Source organism: Alligator sinensis, unplaced genomic scaffold, assembly GCF_000455745.1.
Source record: "Alligator sinensis unplaced genomic scaffold, ASM45574v1 scaffold434_1, whole genome shotgun sequence".
NCBI classification, from domain to species: domain Eukaryota; kingdom Metazoa; phylum Chordata; order Crocodylia; family Alligatoridae; genus Alligator; species Alligator sinensis.
The window spans coordinates 381,360-398,943 of NW_005841994.1; the positions used below are offsets into that span (position 1 = coordinate 381,360).

The 17,584-nt window shown below is 47.5% G+C and overlaps 1 protein-coding gene across 1 annotated transcript; it reads right to left on the minus strand.

Moving 5' to 3' along the window:
• Positions 1 to 1,265: 1,265 nt before the first annotated feature.
• Positions 1,266 to 16,955, minus strand: TRIM14 (tripartite motif containing 14). The gene is made up of 6 exons (XM_025201415.1): positions 16,944 to 16,955; positions 16,713 to 16,808; positions 14,213 to 14,446; positions 13,882 to 14,044; positions 9,036 to 9,128; positions 1,266 to 2,090 (listed from the first exon to the last, which is right to left on the minus strand). Exons 1-6 carry the CDS (start codon positions 16,953 to 16,955, stop codon positions 1,555 to 1,557), a joined length of 1,134 nt encoding a protein of 377 aa, XP_025057200.1. The 3' UTR covers positions 1,266 to 1,554.
• Between the last annotated feature and the right edge of the window lie 629 nt (positions 16,956 to 17,584).

The following is a 17,584-nucleotide window of genomic DNA, read 5'->3' on the forward strand; positions in this document are numbered from 1 at the left end:
TTTAGGCCTGGTCTGAGCAGGTTAGAAAACACTTGTTGAACCATAGTAGATTGATCTATATTAGCTAAAGGCCTCCTTTGAACACAGCCTGAGAAATCCATTTGATTTTAATATAAATTTGAAGGAAGAAACTACCACCCATATGCATGCACAAGTTCTAGAATGTAGGAGGTAGTACATGTGAACAGCAGCCCTGACAGATAGCTTCTCCCAGTTGTCTCTGGATACAACTCATGAGATGTTTGTTGTCATTACTAAGCAGTAATTCTTGAGAGCCTTTTAAAACTAGGAAGGAATTGCTTAATGTAAAATCCCCCTTCCCCAATAGACTCTGCAAAGCAAATTATAATACAGCTACACTGTGACGTGGAGGAGACGATCCTTTTTCCAAATGGGTGTTGTGGGCTATACAGCACCACAAAGTTTCCTCTCCCATGCTTCTGCCTTCTGTTGTGGGTGGAGGTTAGCTACCTGAAAGGGGAACATTTGCAGAAAAAAGACAGTACAGAACTGCAGAGCAGCCTTCTGCATATGTCTGGTTGCCATATAACTTAGCTCAGTTCAGATTCTGACTGCTGTATCCCAAGTAAAACTAGCCAATGACTATCAATGGGAGCCAGCCTTTTTGGTAGGCATGCCATAAATTAGCCCTGCACACTCCCTGAGTGCCACTCTGACTCCCTTTCCTCACCCAACCTGCTGCTCTGCTTTCTGCTCCCTGCCCTGTTTACCATTGTGTTGCCTCTCTCCTCCTCAATCAGACATGTCACACATGCAGTTTGTTGGTGCCACTTGTGGTACGTGTGCTGCAGGCTGGCCACCCCTGGACTACATAATGACTCGATCCACGTAGCATGAGGGAAGAAGATCCCATCCCAGACAAATGTAATAGAAGCTCTAAGCAATACTGGAAGCTATCCTTGGATTTTCCTTGGGATGAAGCTTTTGTATGAGAGCTATTTTATTTACTGTATCTGTCTTCCAAATTCAAACTTGTCAAATGATATAAGAAACTTCACTATTTGTTTTATATCATCAGCTCAATCTAATACCTAGGTAAAGTGCTAGTTTCCCTGCCAGCAAAAGGGGAGCTGTTAGCCCCCCATTCAAAAGTTCTCTAAACTGTGATCAACTAATAATTAGTCCACAAAGGATTTTCCCATTTTGTCAATTACAATCCAATATAAAAATATAATGCAATATATTTCTTTAGTCTTCTGATGTCCAGAAGATGAAACCCTAAAATCTCAGGACCTCAAGTGCCATTCACTATTAGAAAGTATTTACTGTTAATGAAAATACAATTATTAAAATCACCCTTCTAAAATAGTCCCTTAAGTAGTGACTGATTTGACAAAAACCTTAGTTGACTTTATTTATGCAGCCTGGATACTAAAGAATCACATCCTAGGGAGTGCTCAACACTAAGACAAAAATGTACCTATGGGTATTCCTAATAGGGTTTTTTTTTTAAACCTACATTATGACTGCAGTGGTTTTACATGCAAAAAACTGCAAAGCATATTCCATTTCATTCTGCTGTTTCACTATTTTCTAAGTTAACTTGCATATTGTTATTGTCCCTTCCCAGAGTCTCAGGGCTGGGTAAACAGGCTCTGTGAACTTGCAGCGGAAGGTGTGCAGGTGGGCCATGCCATCAGTTACATTATAGAACGAGAGGATTCCAGCTTCGTAATCTAGAAATATACCAACTCGTTCGGGATCTTCTTCTGTTGCGATTGGGGTTCTCTCAGCATTGTGAAATGCCCAGTATTCAAAATCAAACCGTTTTATACACCATGATGCTCTATTCCACCCTAGCCGACAAGCTTCAGAGTCACCTTTTCTTCCAATGGAAGGGTAGGCTGCTCCAATCCACCATCCTTGTCCAGCCTGAAGCAAGTCCACTTCCCAATAATGGCTCCCAGAGAAGAATGAATCTTTACTCATAACTTGCCATAACTTATTAAATCTCCACGGTCTGCAAGGGTAAAAGTTCCACCTCCAGGTACTGGATACTGCAAGACGATCATCAGACAGCCTCAGCCTGGGGTGTAGACTGTCATATTCCAGGGTTGGAGATCTTGCATCTGCAAACAAAACCATACATACGTGTTACGCTCAACTGTCTAGCAACAAGCCCGATTCCCATTAAACCTGTTAGGTGATCCAGTAGCTGAAAGTGGTAGCAACAAAGAACTGCAATGTTGCTTGGGAAAATGCAATCAAGAAAAACATATTTTTGGTTGCACACAATTTAAGAAGCCAGTCAAGAAAGGGCCCATATAAGCATCTACTAGAAACAGATGTCCTATTTCCCTTAGCACTGGGTTAAAACACTGTAAAGAAACAAAGTAAAACTGCATTGTGGTTAAACTAGAGCGTACAGAAGCATGAAACATTATCAACCATAATTGGAGGATTTTATATGGCTTTTCTGAGTATGTCCCTGCATGTCCATCCATCCTCTGTAACATGGCCAACCTTCAGGCATCTTTATGTGTTTTGGGGCAGGGGAGAAGGGGGTGCGTTAATTCGAGCAGTTCTCAGGAGCCCCTCTAATTCAAGTGCTCACACATCTTGTGTATTCAGCATCCTGTGCTTCAAAATGACGGCAGGGGTACTTTAACTAAAGCTTGTTTGACCAGTTTTAGTTTAAGTGGCCCTGCACGGAGAAGCTGAATACACGTGCCACTAAGGCTGCTGGAGCATGGCATACTCCAGCAGACTTGATTAATCTAGTCTGCTCTGACACATGCTAATTGGCAAGTCGGAGAAGGCACCAGGCACATTTATAGGTGCCCTTCCACACTTAAGCATGAAAATTTCAAGTTGTGGAAGAGCTCATGGCTTAGCTAATCAGGGCTCCTTCTCTGCTTCCTAGACAGCCCTTTTCTCACTCACTTATTTCAGATTATAATTGTCTGAAGTGCTTCAGCACAAGGCTTTGGAAATAAGTGCTTTGTGCTATACATGAGAATAAGTTCCACTGACAAGCTGCTCCACCAGACCCGTGCCTCAGCTTTGTTTACTTAGCAAATAGCCAGAAGTGATTGATGCCTGGAATCACACCAGAGCCAGGGACTCTTGTTTGCAGCTACATTTAAAATAAATGTGCCCTCAGGCACTGAAGCACTGTCCCAAGTACAGTGTACTAGCAGAGTTGCTTTAGGTATGTTCTGTTATTGTACTTTCACAACCAGCAGAAACAACAACAGATTCAGTATTTATTTAATATGGCCAACAGAAAACGGAAAAAACAGCAACAGAACGAAGTACATATATAAAAAATGCACAACTGCAGATGTGGCTGACTGATATCACTAGCTAATTCAGGTGTCAGTTATGCTTTCTGTCAGAGGCTTTCCCAAGGCAGATTTTTAGCTTCTCCGTACAAGAGGCCCTTTCGTTACTTACTCATCTTATTGAGTATGGTTGTCAATTCAAGATCTTTCTGGAGCAGTGCAGAGAAAGTAAACTTGCTAGCGTGGATGGGACAAACTCCTCTCCATTAAAGAAAATGGTTATGGAACACTTCGTGGAGCCGAACCGGAAAGGGGTTTGCACTGGGTAAACTATTGGCATCAGTACAGGGGAACCCACTGCAAAAACCTGTGCCAGTGCAAACCTATGATACACTGCATTAGCAAACCTGCGCCCCTGTTCTCCATCCAAAGACAGAGAGAGTATTTGCCTGCTGTGGAAGCTACTCTGTTTCGCTATATAAAATATAATCTTGCTACTGTAATGATTTACCTATTTATTTCTGATATTTACAAAACCATGTCTGTAAACTAGTTTAATTCCTAAATAAACATAAAATACAGATGTGTAAAAAATTCTCTTTGCAGTCTCTGCTGCCACCTAGGGGTAAAACATTTGTGAAAAAAAAGACTGTTAGCTCATTTAAGTGTTATCAAGTAGCCTGCCGCTGCCAGGTTACTTTTCAATCTACTAAAGCGCCAGTATTGGATGAACTTTATGACAAAGGTCCAGAATCAGGGAGACAAAAAAATTATCTCTGCAGGTAATATAACATACTTTGCAGTTACTTCCTTTTGTGCTAGTAACACTGCAACCTCTCCAGAATTCTCCCTGACTGGTGTGACAGGGTGGGAGTGTTGTTGTAGCCATGCTGGGCTAGGAAATGTGCAAGAAACAAAGGATTTTGGGTGATATCTTTTAGTGGACCAACTGTATAGTTGGGAGAGATGTCAGACAAGCTTTCAGGAACAAAGTGTCCTTCTCTTCCAACTATATATTTAATCCATTAAAAAGAAGTCACCCAAAAAAGCCCTGCTTCCTGCTGGTGTGAGTAATATTCAACAATATAAGTGGAAGGGCCACCAAGCTTTTTTAGAATATGGAACACAGAAGCATAGAAGCATAGAAAAGTAAGGCTAGAAGGGCCCTCAGTAGTCCACCGAGTCCAACCCCCTGTTTAAAGCAAGATCAACCCAATCTAAACATCCTATACAAGTGAACATCTCTAGCCCATCAGTCGACAACATCTTCAGCCAGCTGGCCAACATTAGGGCCCCTAGGAGAAGTTACATTTAAGACCTGGTTAATCAGTTAATCACATCTGAAATAGAATCCCGGCCACACACTGATGCCATTAATGGCACAATAAAACAAGGAATAAGCCACAAAGTAACTGCACAAAATATTTAGCTAGTGGTGTGAGCCAACATTGAAGGGCTCTGGTGTGCTCCCAGCTGGCGCTCCCTGGAAGCTGACCAGTGCTTCCAGCAGTGGGCACACTGAGCACCCGGCTTGCTACTTGCCAGTGCAGGGGAAGCCCAGGATCATGATTCCTGGCTCCCCCTGCACTGCCAATGGGGCATGATTGGGATTTGATTGCTGATCCCACAATCATGCCTCCTGCCGTGGACATGTGGCACGGCAGGAGATGCGATTGTTGGGATCACAGATCAGATCCCATCATGCCTTTAATGGAATGCCTGTCAGAGATTCACAATCTGGCTGCTGCTGCCACTTCTCACTGCACAGCCACAGCACTAGCACTAGCAAAGGTCCCAGGCTGCAGCAGCAGCGAAGCACCCAGCTGTGCTGTACAGTCACTGCAAGGGCAAAGCCCCCTGTAACCAAGCACTGCCAAAGCACCCCAGTTTTGGGCCAGATCCAATGGCTCTATGGGCTGAATCTGGCCTGTGGGTCATAGACTCCCAACTCCTAGTCTAGACTACTCCAAGTGAAACTGCACACTCATACAACTACCAGGTACAATACCCAAAAACAACATGAACATCCACACAGGTAAAGTAGGAAGAAGAGGGCATTGTCAATGTCCCGACACTGCAAGGACAGGATGTAGTTAGTTAAAATACACTTGAGAGATTCAAAGAAGGGGACCATACTCCCTGTTACAGAGGAAGTAGAAAACTCCTGCAGTCCACATGGATCTGACAGTAGGGTAAAATTTCTTCCTGATCCCAAAGGTGGCGATTATTTTGACCCTGAGTAGATGAGCAAGATCCTCAAGCCAAGAATCTCTAGCTTATTTAGTCTCAGCAGAAGCATTTACGTGCCCCCTTCAATACCCAATGCTTCTGAGGAAGGCAAAAAAATGCCCTAAAACATAGGTGACGTGTAGCGGGGGTACGTGCCCCCCCTGAGATTGGCCACTGCCAAACTCACAGGCAGTCACTGCCCTCCCCCACTTGCCGACATGGCCGCTGGAGGCTGCAGGCAGTCCCTGCTCGCTGCCTGCCACCCCCTCCCTTGCCGCCAACACTGCCACAGCCACCTGAGGGCAGTCCCTGCTCAGCCCGCCCTCACTGACAACGTCACCACGGCTGCCTGTGGGCAGTCCCTGCTTGCCACCGCCAAGCCCCTGCCGCCAACACCGCTGCCTGCGAGTGGTCGCCATGTCCCCCCAGCCTGAGGAGGCACGCGTCACTCATGCCCTAACACCTGTAGCAGCTAGAAAGGAAAAAGTTCCTTTCTGGTCTTGTTTGGCAACTAGCAAAGCCCAGATGCATGGGAATAAACACATACCCTACCTCTGCCCTCCACTTTGCAACCTGGAAAACAGATTACACACCCTAACTCAGAGGTGACAAATAGCTGGGCTGGGGAGCCACTTAAGGAGTTTCAGCGAGCTGTTGCCAGCTGGACGATAGGGCAGAGATGGTGCTGATGCAGTCCGGTGAAGCAGAGAGGTGGCAACTGATCCTATTTGGCCCTTGTCCGTCCACCCTGCACCCACCACCAGGGGTGCTGGATGGAGCAGGCAGATAGAGTCTCCATGGAGAGTGGCACGGGACCCCTGACGGCAGGGCATGCTCAGCTAGGCAGATAGGATGGGGCTGCAGGTGGGCGGGGCATGATGTCCAGGAAGAGGAAAGGTATGCGGGGCTGGGATCATGGGGTGGTGATAGCACGGGGCAAGGGCCCGAGGCAGAGCTGAAATCTGCTCCTTGTATGTTCCTGTGACAGGCACCATTTCTGTGGGCAGAGACGTACAGCAAGGGACCCACCACAGGCCGGACAGAATCCCTTGGCAGACCGCATCTGGCCCATAAGCTGTATTTTGCCCATCCTGGCCCTAACTGGAGAGCCAGAACTCCCCTTCCTGTCATCCTATCCCCTCGATAAACTTGTCCCAGCTCTTCAATCCTGTTTCATAACCAAGCTGGTTGTGGAGCCCTGCTTCATTCTCCAATTTCCATTTGCTCTGGGCTACAGAGCTCTCATCTTTGCCAAATGATGCCCGTATCAGGTTTCCAACTGTTGCCCTTCACAGCATATGTGAGGCGATGCTTATGCCTCATGCCTGACCAATGCTTATCCAGTCTCTTTTTGAAAGCTTCCAATGAAAGCTTCAAAAATCAAAAGTTTTGTAAACACAAGTTAACAGAGAAACTAATGCAAGTAGGAATATTTTCATGGAATAAAACAGAAAATTCCAAACAACAGGTTTCAATAAATCAAATATTCTCCTGAAGGAAAAGGACAAAGTTGCAGCCAAGTGCCAGCACATGAGACTACAAATGTGAAACTGCTAGAAAACTAGTTTGCTTCCACTGTCCAAAGGGACAAAACTGCTATTTTCTTTCACTTCGCCAAACAGTTAAACGCTTCAAGTGTGGCATTACTCAAACTGATGGATTTTTTTAAAAACTGGATTATGATTTGTTCCCAGGGGCCAGGTCTACACACATGGGCAACTGGTGCCTCGTGAATCAGGGGAGCACTTGTCGTGTCCCGGCAAGGGGCACACAGCATAAGCCAGCTGGGCCGTGGGCACCATCATGAGCATGGCACAGGCTGCTCCAGTATGAGAGAGCGGGGCTAGGCCCCACGCAGAGTGCCACAGGAGCAGCACAGACCACAATTCCCAGAGAGTTCTGCTGCATGTGCCCCCCACTTTCCCCTCCTCCCCTCACCCATAGCAGGCTTCCAGGACCTAGCAACCAGGCAGCACCCTCCTCCACACACACGTAAACACACACACTAGACGTGTACTGATATAATCGGTCCATATCGGATCAGCACTGATAAAAGGAAAATTGACATTATCAGCAATCAGGTTTTTTTGGCCAGTGTAGCCAATAATGTCACCGACAAATGCCGTGTGCCTGTGCATAGCTGCAGCATGCACGCAGCAAAGAATGAATCCCGGCAACTTGGAGGTGGCGGGGGAGGGGAACGCGGCGGCACTTGGGGCAGGTTGGGGGAGAGGGCAAGGCAGGCAGTGGTGGTGCTAGGAGGGGTGGCTTACAGGTCTACAGCCACCCCAGAAATTCTGGGGCTACAGCCACCCCAGAATTCACCATAGCCCCTCATACCCTCCCTCCTGGCACTGCTGCCACTTGCCCCAGCCCCACCCTCGCCTGCCCTGAGCAGCCCTGCCCCCCAACTGGGAAGAGGCCAGCACAGACCCTAGGACAGCAGCTGGCAGCCCATCCTTGCCCCATGCACAAATCAGCACCTGCCCCCGCCTCAGACCTACTCCCTCCCTCATCGTGGGGGCCTTGATCAGCCTTCCCTTCTCCTGCCCCTTACCCCCCACAGACTTACTGACCAGATGCTGCTCTCCAAGCTGCCAGGTTGTATATGGGTTATCGGATCAGCACTGGCGGATATGGCTGGTGCAGCCATCAGTGTCAGCTATAAAAATCTTTATTGGTGCATCCCTAACACACACACACGCCCCCTCCCCACTCCATACTCCAGAGGGTAGGGGCTTTTCCTTGCTCCTTCCCTGCCCCCTCCTCTTCTGGAGAGAGAGAGACAGGAACTTTTCCCACCTCTCTCCCCCCCCCCATTTTAGGAGATGGGCAGTTTGCCTTTTTTTCCCCCCTCTTTGCTCCCTTCCCCTCCCCGCTCCCTTCTAGGAGACAGCTTTTTGCCAGCTCTTTGCTGGCTTTTTTTAACATAGCCAGTTCCCCACGCTTTTTCATGGGGAACTGGCTATTTCACAAGAGACTGCCAGTTACACAATTTCTGTAAAATCATGTATTTGGTAGGTCCCTAACCATCAAGGACAATGGATTTGTTAACAGCTCTTAGCTAATTCAGATCTGAATGGCCACCAACATCACCATTTCCAGGAACAAATGCAAAACACCAACCTTTCCTACAGCAACAGGTTGATAAGTTAAGCAAAACAAATTTACTGTGTGCCCTTCCCACCCATTCTGGGATAGAGAGCCTCCAAAAGAGCAACCTCAGATAGAGCAGGTGTTATAAATATTGTAAATGGAAGAGTATGAATGTCCTAAAAGCTACCTCAGTCTAGACAGAAGAGCCTCTTCATATGCTCCCAAGGTAGAAAAATAAGCACTGAGTTTAACATTTCAAAAGGGACAAGGATTTTGGTTTCTGAACTCAAGGAATAAAAAAGCAGCACCAAGCACCTTCCCTCTTAAGATGAACCTGTTTTTAAGATGCCTCAAGCTGAGCACGCAAAAATTGAGAGACACATTGGTTAATTACAATCTTGACCTTGTTTATTAGCACAAGGAACACAGTAAAAATGTATTCAACATTTTTTCAACATTACTTACGTTTTAGGAATAGTGAACGATCACCTGAAGATATAGTTTTCAGCATTGTACCAGGCTCCCTCTTTGAGGTGGCGTTGAGGCTACTGAAAATGTCTACGGAACAAATTAAGAGGAACTGTTTAGACAATGTCACCAGAGGAAGTCTATATTTGCTTCTGATAAATGGGAGTATTATCAAAAAGCCATTTTTCCCACTTTGCTGTAAATTTGACAGCAACCTGAGCAAAGGAATGCTCCACATTTTCTTCCTGTGAGGTGACTGGCCATCTTGATATCTTTATTAGTGAAAGGGGAATTCACTTTATACTAAAGTCTATTTTGTCCCCTCAGTTCATTTGACAACACGGACAGGTGGAATAACGAATATAGCCAATCATAGGGCACCTGGCATATAGCCCAGTCCACTCTCTGGTTTCTATATGCCAAGAAAAAATGCTTCAAAGAGTGAACCCTACAGACATGGTGGACTGCAAAACAAAATGCTCCTGGAAAGTTGGGGCCAGTTTCAAACTGACCTTGATTGAACAGGATTTAGGTGGAATTTAGGGGCCCAAGTCACAAAGGGCGATCCAAATCAGCCCCTCACAGCCACTACAAAACTACTTCATTAGATGCTTCCATTCTGGCCTGAAAAGATGCTGGAGGTTCCTGTGCAAACTCAGAAATGACCCAGGGCAGCCACCTGGGTGCCTAACTCCCACCTAAGCTCTATTACAATCCAAATTGGTGCTGTGAGGCACCTACAATACATCTAAGTCCAAACTTCTTAGGTAGGGACAGAGCACACCTAATGGTTGGTGCTGTGAGAATGCACACAACTCAATACAAAACACAGCCAATGGTGATAGTGCCTATGGCGGGCAAGTAGGGGGTGCTCCTGCGCTAAGCCACCCACCTCACTGTGCCTGACCACCTTCCAGGCTCCAAGTGCCTCCCTGGGGGTACCTCACATCTGGCCCCTTCCTGGAGCAAACCCACTAGCCTGGGGGTAACACTGCCACCACCCAGGGTCTGGGGCGATCTTGGCTGTGTGCCCCCTGGGAAACACAAGCCTAGTGGCCCTTGAGGGTACTTGACCCACTTCAAGAACTTGGAGTGCTTCCCTCAGTCTGAAGCACAAACAGTGGTCTTAGTCAGCCGAAGCAATGGGACCCCAAGGCATAATCTAGACCCACTCCCAATAAGTCTCCCATGCTTGGTACAAAGGAGAACTTTATTAGTTACAAGGAGTAGGTTTGGAATAAGGTACAGGGTAGAGCAATATCAGAGAAATCCCACAGAGCAAACTGGCATGGCTGGGTAGCCTTTGATCACGCCTCTGAGCTACTGCAAGCTATAGATCTAGTTAGATCTCAGGTAGCTTACTCACAAGTATCATCCAGAGGCAGGTGGAGATTCCCTCTGGAGGCAGGCAGTTCCTTTATCATTAATTTCAAGAGAGAAAGCAAGTTTCAGATGGTCCAGCTCTTCTCTCTCTCTCTGAGTTTTCATCATGGCACCGCTCCTCCCCCTGGGCAGTCCTGAACTTATATAGACCTTGTGACCTCATTTACCTGGTCCAATGGAGGCCAACACCTGTTGGCTGCCAGCCCACCAATTTGAAATGCATCACTGGTTGCCGGGTAGACTGGCATTGCTCAGAACAATAGGGAGCCCAAGCCCCTCACCCAGGTATGTGATGCCAGTCATGTAGGCAGAGGGAGCAGGTTACCCCCCTCCCTCAGGAATGTACCCAGCTCAGGTTACAACTCAGGGTTACCTAAAGAGCCCATGGGATGTCTGCCCTCTACAGGGACCATGTTAACCAAATTGTCACATAGCAGAGTTTTTGGGGAGAGACAGAGGTGGCCTTCTGCCAGTGCCCACCTTTTACCCAATAGTCTATAAGTAAGAATACTTGCCCAGGAAGTCAAAAGATATGTGTTCTAGGCCTGTTGGGGTTCAAACCCGTATCTCCGGCATCTAGAAGGACAGTTTGGATCTGATCCATCATGACTAATGCAAAGATACTGCTGGCTGCAAAGGCAGCCACACAGGCTGTGATCATGCAGGCACATGCAGTTTGTGGCACCACAAACTGTACATGTTGTATGTTAAACTGTGCACAATGCTAATTTGCAGTGCAGGGTCAAAATCTGCTACTGGAATTTTCCCAACAGCAAAAATAAATCCCGAAAAAAAGGTGGCACAAAGCACACAAAAACAGCATGCGCTGGGACAAACACAGAGACGAGAGACCCCGCTCCCCCGTCTCCACATGCTGTGGAGCTCCCACACTGAAGCACACTGAGCCCCAACCAGCCAGGAAGTGGCATGTGAAGACGGGGGAGCAGGGAGCCCCCTGCCAAGCCTGCTGGTTAGTGCCCCACTGAGGCACCCTGTGCCCCAGCCAGCCACTCCCACAGCACATGGAGTCATCAGAGCAGCATGCCAAGAGCCAGGAGGAACTGGGCACAAGTACTTTGCCCAAAACGGAATAATGTGTCCTGCAACAAACCATGCATGCAGGGGTATGCAGTGTGGCACAACTAGCAACACAAATTTGTTCTGCTATTATTTATGCCACTGCAAGCGCACATCCCAGCTCATCAGGATGCGGCCCCAGGATGATTAATCAGTTGCTTCACTGGACTGTTAATGAACTTCCAGAAATCCCAACTGTTTCCAACATGCTCATGTTATATCCCTCTGTATTCGACTCAGTGGGAGCATCTACACAAGATGCTTAACTTCACATTAGCATAGTTTACTGTGAAGTAAGCATGTGCGTCTACACATGAACATGCTTACTTCACAGTAAACTTCCTTAACCCCCAGTAAATTCCCCATAGGAACCTGGGTGGGAACTATGTCCCCCTGCCCTCGCAGCAGGGAGCTCCAAGCTCCCTGCTCCAAGATCGCAATCCCAGATATCTGGGATATCTCCCAGATAACGGTCTCCCAGCACTAGCCCAGTGATCACAGAGCTGGTGCTGGGAGCTCCCTGTTGGTGGGGGCAGGGGAGCCTGCGCTCACAGAACTGGGTGGGGAACAAGCTCCCCAACCTCCATCAGTAGGGAGTGCTGGCTCTGCCACCACGGGGCCGATGCTGAGAGATACTTATCTCCCAGCCCAAGCTCCACAGTCACAGGGCTTGGGCTTGAAGACCCTAATCTCCCATCTCCCCGCTGCCCAATTGTGATGGCGGAGTGGGGGCTGGGAGATAAGGATCTCCCAGCCTCTGCTTCCCGATCACAATCTTGGAGTAGGAGGTTTGGAGTTCCCTACTGCCAGGGCAGGGGGACATAGTCCCCGCCCAGGCTCCTGTGGCAGAGCCTGCCCTGGCAGACAGCACCTCATGGAGTCAGGGAGATATCTTCCACCACCTGGTGGATGGCTAACCGGGAGCAAATTATTTTCCTGGTCAGGCATCTACGTGAGTGCTAAGGTGCCATTACTAATCCCAAGTAAATTTGCTACTTGCATTTGGAGGGAGCAAATTTACTCAAACTTATTAGGGAAGTTTACTGCAAAGTAAGCATGTGCACATATAGACACACTTGCTTACTTCGTAGTAAACTATGCTAATGCTAAGTGCCTCGTGTAGATGTGACCCTCAAGTATCAGAAGTAGTAGGGCTTTGTTAGCGCTGTGTTGCACCCCGGCTACGCTAGGATATATGAACTTATACTGCCTGCACTATTCAAATTAACTTGTTCGGAGGTAACTCAGATACCTCTGCACAGCACAGCCTTGGGCCATGTTGACTTGTGCAATATTCCATATCCAGAATGCCTCTCCTTAAAAATGTACATGAGCCACAAATAACAAAAGAAAATACAAAGAAGACCTACATGTACAAACATACTGAATACTGTGGGAATATTTGTTATTGCACTGCTATCTAAAGGACATTGCAGAGTATAACATTCTAGCAGAGCACTGGCATAGGAGCTATGGGGGCCTCTTTGATTTCAAAAGGGGTAAGTACCTCCACAGTTCAAAACCTGCAGCCTGTAGCAAATTGGCTATAAATTAGGTATATCATTACTGAATCTTTACGCTTTTGTGGACAAGGATTATCCTCTGTTTGAACAGCACAGTACAAATTGGCCCTGGTCCATGTCTCAGGCTCCTAGGTGCTATAACAGCACAGTTAACAGTAAGAGAATGGGAGACTAAAACTCAGTAACTGGACACTTCCAAGAGAGTGGCAGGGAAAAAGAAAGACAAAAATGGACATGAGCTCCAGACTAGTAAAGATGTAAAAGATACTCTGGGGACTTGATTCATGGAGAATTTTCACTGACATAATGCTACTATGTCTACATTCAAGGCATTCCTAAATGAGGCTAAAGACAACATGCAAATGCAATTTAGCATTTATATGCCAGCTGCCATCATGACCAACACTGGGCATTAACTCAGGGATCTGCAGAGCTAAAACATATGAGCTGATACAGCTTGAGTAAAGATCCAGGCCTCTGCAGGTAGGAACTGCAAAAATACACATATCCTCTGCAATGAGGCACAGAAGGAAACCTGTAACCAATGTACATGCACAACTCTTGACAAGGGCAAAGGAATGTACATCAGAGGGAATAACCTGAACTAGTTGTGCACCTTAAGGAGGTTTAAATTAATGAGCAATTCAGGAAAAATAGGCCATAAGCATACACACACTGTGCATGGTTTGGGAAATGAGGAACCCCAAGGTGCTTTTGAAACTTACAGGTGCAGGACACTGTGTGTCTGCCTGACAGCACAACTGAGCACCAGTAGCCAACAGAAAACACACTGACAGCAAGAGGCTGCAAAATGCAGAGGCTTATAAATAAAAAAAGCCCCGGTGCACTGTGCGACATACCTTCTTTAAGACGAGCTTCCAGTGGTTTACTCACAACTGACTGAAGAGCTGCTGCAAAACTCTTGAAGTGGTTCAGGACATGCTCAAACGATGGAGGCACCGGGTGCCACTGCTCGGCTGGCATCCTCTGGTCCTGCATTTCTTTCTCCACTTCTGTGTAGTCCTGAAGATAAGTGGATATATGTATATTGTGTACACACACACACACACATACACACACACACAAAAGAAAAGATTAGTCACACTATCTACAGAAACAGATTATAACAAATCTCCCAGGTGATTTATCACAGAAGTCAGAACTAAGGGCAGATGGAGAATGCAACAATACCTCTAATAACTGAACAGGATCACTTTGCTGCTGTATCTGCCTAAGTTTACCAGAGAAGTTATCCAGCATTTTAATTCTTTCTTTACAGGACTCTGCCTGTTGACTGTATGCCTGAAGAGCTTGCTGAGTCTTTTCATCTAGGTAATTCTTTGTCAAGGTCTCCTCTTCATCAAGCAGTACCCGGAGTTCAGTGAATTTCCTTGACAGCCACACTTTACTAGCCGTTGTGTGTGCCTACAAACAAAAGTGAATTGCAGACACAGTTAGAGCACAAACACTGCAGATGTTACTTTTCCACACTTTTAAAGTGACCTTCCCAAAATGTTTCGGTGATGGTGTAGCATTCAATTATCAACTGGCATTTGCCAAATATGATCAGGAAATTGCCTGAATGCAGAGAACTATATTTGTGTAGGGTTTTCTAACTGTTGAGCTTGTCACAAGCTGGGTCAACACGTGTCCCCCCCCTGCCACCATGCAACAGCTCACCAAAATTCCCTATGTGGGATGGGGCCGCGGGTGAGTGGGGAGTAGTGTTCAGGAGCAGGACAGGCAGGCGAGGCCAGAATCACAGGGCCAGGTCGCAGGGTGGTGACAATGCGGGCCTGGGGCAGATCCATGATCCACTGCCCGCATGCCCCTGAGACAGACACAGGTTCTGCAGGCAGGGGCACATAGGGAGCAGATCACAGCTCTGCCCCAGGTCCCAGCCCCCGTGCTGTCACCACCCCAAGATCCCAGACCTGGCCCCAGACACAGCTCCCAACCCAGCTGTGGCCCCATCCCATCTTCTTGGCCACACACCCTACCTGCACAAGTCCTGGCCAGTCTCCACGGAGACCCCAGGATTGCAGGGCAGTGACAGCATGGGGCCAGAGCAGAGCCGCAATCCACTCCTTGCCCACAGAACTGGGGCTCCTTGCCCCAGCCCAGCCCTGTGCTGTCACCACCCCACGATCCCAGGGTCTCCATGAAGACTGACTAGGAGCCACGGGGGCAGGATGCACAACCAGGATGGGCCCATGGGCTGGTAGGGAGCTGCATTCAGGGCCAGGTCTGGGATTTCAGGGCAGTGACAGTGTGGGGCTGGGGCCAGGGCAGAGCTGTGATCTGCTTCCTGCACATACCTGCCTGCAGAACTCACACCCATCGCAGGGGCATGTGGACAGAGGATCACAGCTCTGCCCCACACCCTGGCCCCGCACTGTCACCACCTGAATATCCCGGGGTCTCTCCAGCCCTGCCTGGCAATCTCGCTCCCAGATGCCACTCCCTGCCCACCCACAGCCTCACCCCAGCCATCCAGGTGAGCATCCTGCCCATGTGGGCTCCCCCTCTGGCGGTGGGTGTGAGATGGATATGCCAGGGTGACTGGGTAGCAGGGCTGGGGCTGGCAGCTGTGGCAGCCAAAAGGCGCCGCCACTACCCAGGCTGCCAAGAAATGGAGTCTGACAGCCACGCCACCCCAGCTGCGCTGTATGTCTGGGGGTGGCAGATCTGGCCGCACTCACTACAGCCTGCCTGGGCTGTCCCCCATGCCTGGGCTAGGTGGGACCAAGGAACCTGCCACTGGCCAGACAAAATCCCTTGGCAAGACAAATCTGGCCTGCAGGCCATATTTTTCCCACTCCTGCTGTAGAGATACTGACAGTGAAGCATGCACACTCCTCAAAGCAGGAACCATTTTCCTCTATACAAGCTGGACAGGGCCAAGCTCAATGACAGCTCTCAGTAAGAGCTTGGACTCAGGAGATTAGACCCTCATGTGATGGGTGTCAATGCAACTCCATTAACATCAACAAACTATGTCCATTTACCTCAGCTAAGGACATGTATATTGTTTCCTACGCATAAGCAACTATTTTAAGAGAAGAAAAGACTTTTTGTGTTATCTTTTATTGGACCAAATGTATAGTTGGGAAAGCTGTTGGACAAGATTTTGGGCATCAAGTGCCCCTTGTTAGGAAGCCTGAGAGCTTGCCCAACAGCTCTCCCAACTATACAGTTAGTTCAGTAAAGGGCAACACAAAACATTCTTGCTCTCATACATTTTTCTGAACCATTAGGTCAACAACAACACTCCAACCCTGACTATTTTAATATAGGTCAGCCAGGTATGTATGTTCCCATCCCACCCATCATTGGCTGGCATATATAATGAAACCAAGGCCAGGTCATCTCTTTTAGTGGAAACCTATTCTCTCCCACATCTTAGCTAACAGGATGTGCTAGGAAGAACAGGCATTATACTTGTTCTGCTGTGAGTCTGACAGCTGCACAATGGCTGGACAGGCACCATGGTTCTCTGTGTTAGGTAGCTGCTAGTTGTTATCTGGCTTTGAGGAGTAATACTGTAGAAAATCTAAATACAAATTTCACAGCAAGTTTTCTCTCTCTCTCAAAAGCCTTGCTTGTGCCTTTAAGCAGTGAGCTGTCTTGGCCACAACATGGGTTTTAATGGAAAGCAACTGTCTGGTTAAATGAACAAGTTTTGCTTTACCTCAAGATCAACAGAAGCTTGTTCAATGTGTCTTATGTTGTCAACTTCCTGCTTCTTTTTAATGTCTAGCTCCTTCAAGCACGAGGTAGCAAGTTCCTGTACAGCAGGTCAAATAAAATGACAAAAATCATACTGGAACCTAACCATGTCTGCAAATCAGCAGAAGACAGTATGAACATTCACTTTTCTTTTTACAGAAGAAAGGGTATTGTCAACAAATGTCTAGCTTACCTGTTTATACATAAGCAAATTCAAATCAATTATTCTTGTTAACTAAACTACATATTTGAACATCCCATGGCCCATCTGTGGTACCTGGTGCTATTCAGAGGCATACAAGTCAATATCACCTCTTCAGGGTGATCCTTTTACCTCTCTGGCTGCTGCTTGAAAGAATGACAGTTCTGAAACATCAAAGCCTAGAGGGCTGGCCAAGATGCAGCACTTCACTGTCTCCTAAGCTACTAAGCCCTGTCCCAGGTCTGCTTGGGGCTTAGCCTTGGAAAAGGCAGCTTATCACACAGGCTATGAAACTCTCAGAAGTGTTCACTGTCTGACCATTTGAGTGACAATGCTGGGTTCCAGTGCTCTAGGTGAACTGGGTTTGACTGGGAAACACTGGCCAGGACTTATCTCCTCCCAGCTAGACTCTGGCAATGTTCTGTCCATTAAACAGCCTGATGGTCAGGTTGACAGGGCCTAAGCACAATTCCTCCTGCCACACCACACTGATGGCCAATAGAAAGCAAGAACTCATGTCCACAAATACTACTCCATTCAAAAACAATGAAGCCAACAAGCAATTTATTGGAGCACTGAAATAGTCACCATGGTGCTACAGAATTGGAGGGACCAGACATTGCAGTGCTTCC

Excerpts from the sequence above, each read along its gene's own strand:
- TRIM14 (XM_025201415.1), bottom strand. Across the intron at positions 14,447-16,712 it reads AAGCTTCTGTTGATCTTGAG|GCACACACAACGGCTAGTAA; the intron begins GTAAAGCAAAAC and ends TTTTGTTTGTAG. Across the intron at positions 9,129-13,881 it reads GGAAGCTCGTCTTAAAGAAG|ACATTTTCAGTAGCCTCAAC; the intron begins GTATGTCGCACA and ends TTTGTTCCGTAG.